Source organism: Carlito syrichta, unplaced genomic scaffold (assembly GCF_000164805.1).
Source record: "Carlito syrichta isolate Samal-C Ts95f unplaced genomic scaffold, Tarsius_syrichta-2.0.1 Scaffold302400, whole genome shotgun sequence".
Classification (NCBI taxonomy): Eukaryota; Metazoa; Chordata; class Mammalia; order Primates; family Tarsiidae; genus Carlito; species Carlito syrichta.
Window position 1 is genome coordinate 346,701 of NW_007246496.1, and position 1,846 is coordinate 348,546.

The 1,846-nt window shown below is 38.0% G+C and overlaps 1 protein-coding gene across 1 annotated transcript in view; it reads left to right on the plus strand.

The window, feature by feature from the left end:
• The window catches only part of CITED2 (Cbp/p300 interacting transactivator with Glu/Asp rich carboxy-terminal domain 2), a 1,926-nt gene extending 858 nt beyond the window's left edge, over window positions 1-1,068 (plus strand). The window contains exon 2 of the mRNA XM_008056572.1: window positions 12-1,068. Coding sequence (XP_008054763.1) covers window positions 12-182 — 171 coding nt within the window. The 3' untranslated portion in view covers window positions 183-1,068. The remainder of the gene's footprint in view (window positions 1-11) is intronic.
• The last annotated feature ends 778 nt before the right edge of the window (window positions 1,069-1,846 follow it).

Sequence of the window (1,846 nt, forward strand, 5' to 3'; positions counted from 1 at the left end):
CAATGCTGCCGCCCAATGTCATAGACACTGATTTCATCGACGAGGAAGTGCTCATGTCACTGGTGATAGAAATGGGCTTGGACCGCATCAAGGAGCTGCCCGAACTCTGGCTGGGGCAGAACGAGTTTGATTTCATGACGGACTTCGTGTGCAAACAGCAGCCCAGCCGAGTAAGCTGTTGACTCGGCCGCACCCCCCGGCGCGAGAAATCAGACCCCGCCCCCGGCCCCTTCGGTGTGAATTAAAAAAACAAAAACAAAAAGACATTCCCGTAGACACACGGTATCTCGCTTTTCAGATCTTGAAAGGTTTGAGAACTTGGAGACAAAGTAAACTATAAACTTGTACAAATTGGTTTAAAAAAAAAAAAATTGCTGCCACTTTTTTTTCTGTTTTTGTTTCGTTTTTGTAGCCTTGACATTCACCTTCCTTATGTAGTTGAGATATCTAGCTCACTTGGTCTTTTTCGTTGTTTGTTTTTACCCCTTTCCCTCACTTTCTCCAGTGCTCAACTGTTAGATATTAATCTTGGCAAACTGCTTAATCTTGTGGATTTCGTAGGTGGTTTCAAATGACTGAACTGCATTCAGATTTACGAGTGAAAGGAAAAATTGCATTAGTTGGTTGCATGAACTTTGAAGGGCAGATATTACTGCACAAACTCTGCCATCTCGCTTCATTTTTTTAACTATGCATTTGAGTACAGACTAATTCTTAAAATATGCTAAACTGGAAGATTAAACAGATGTGGGCCAAACCGTTCTGGATCAGGAAAAGTCATACTGTTCACTTTCAAGTTGGCTGTCCCCCTGCCCCCCATATGTACAGACAATAATAGGGTGTGGAATGTCGTCAGTGGCAAACATTTCACAGATTTTTATTTTGTTTCTGTCTTCAACATTTTTGACACTGTGCTAATAGTTATATTCAGTACATGAAAAGATACTACTGTGTTGAAAGCTTTTTAGGAAATTTTGACAGTATTTTTGTACAAAACATTTTTTTGAGAAAATACTTGTTAATTTATTCTATTTTAATTTGCCAATGTCAATAAAAAGTTAAGAAATACTTGTTCTCTACAAGTCATTTTGGGGGTGGTCTTTCCTTTTGGTGGGTTTTTTTTTTTTTTTCCTTCTGTCTTTAAGTTGAACACTTTATTGATGAGAGTAAGCATTCCAAAGGATAAATTACAGGACACTGAAACAGGTCATGATGAGCTTAAGCGGAGAGCAGGATTTAACATAATTGGCATAATGCTTCATTGTTATCATTGTAACATGCCTCTTGGTGTGGTTTAATCAAAAGCTGCAAAGTTGTCAAAGTGTTTTTTTCTTTTTCTTAATTGCTAGCATATTCAAGTGTACTCCAAAGTTAGAAAGGTTTGCTATGCTAAACATGATCTTTTTTACTGGATGGGAGGGAGAAAATAAAGTGTTTCTGTGTATACCTGATGCAACTACCTAAATAGAGGTAGATTGGAATAATATACTGCGTGATGGATGCGGGTGGCATTAAATATAAATCTGCCTTTATCTCTAGTGATGAATTTATTTCTCAGCAAAAGTGCCAAGGATAGGCACACATTTTCCAGCTTAATCTCTGAAATAGCTTCTGACTGGTTTATAGTTCTGAGAGGAAGAGGGGGTAGAATCCTACCCCGAGGCTATTTTGTTCTATAATATTGAAAATGGACTCAGTGAGGTTGATTCAAAGGTCAAATTACAATTTTCACAAGATGTTCCCTCTCAAACATGCCCTGTTTTCCAGAATTCTGAGCTATTTCTGTTATATGCATTGGGTTGCAAGGCACATAAAGATAAGATCATTTTAATTTTACCTAGATGAG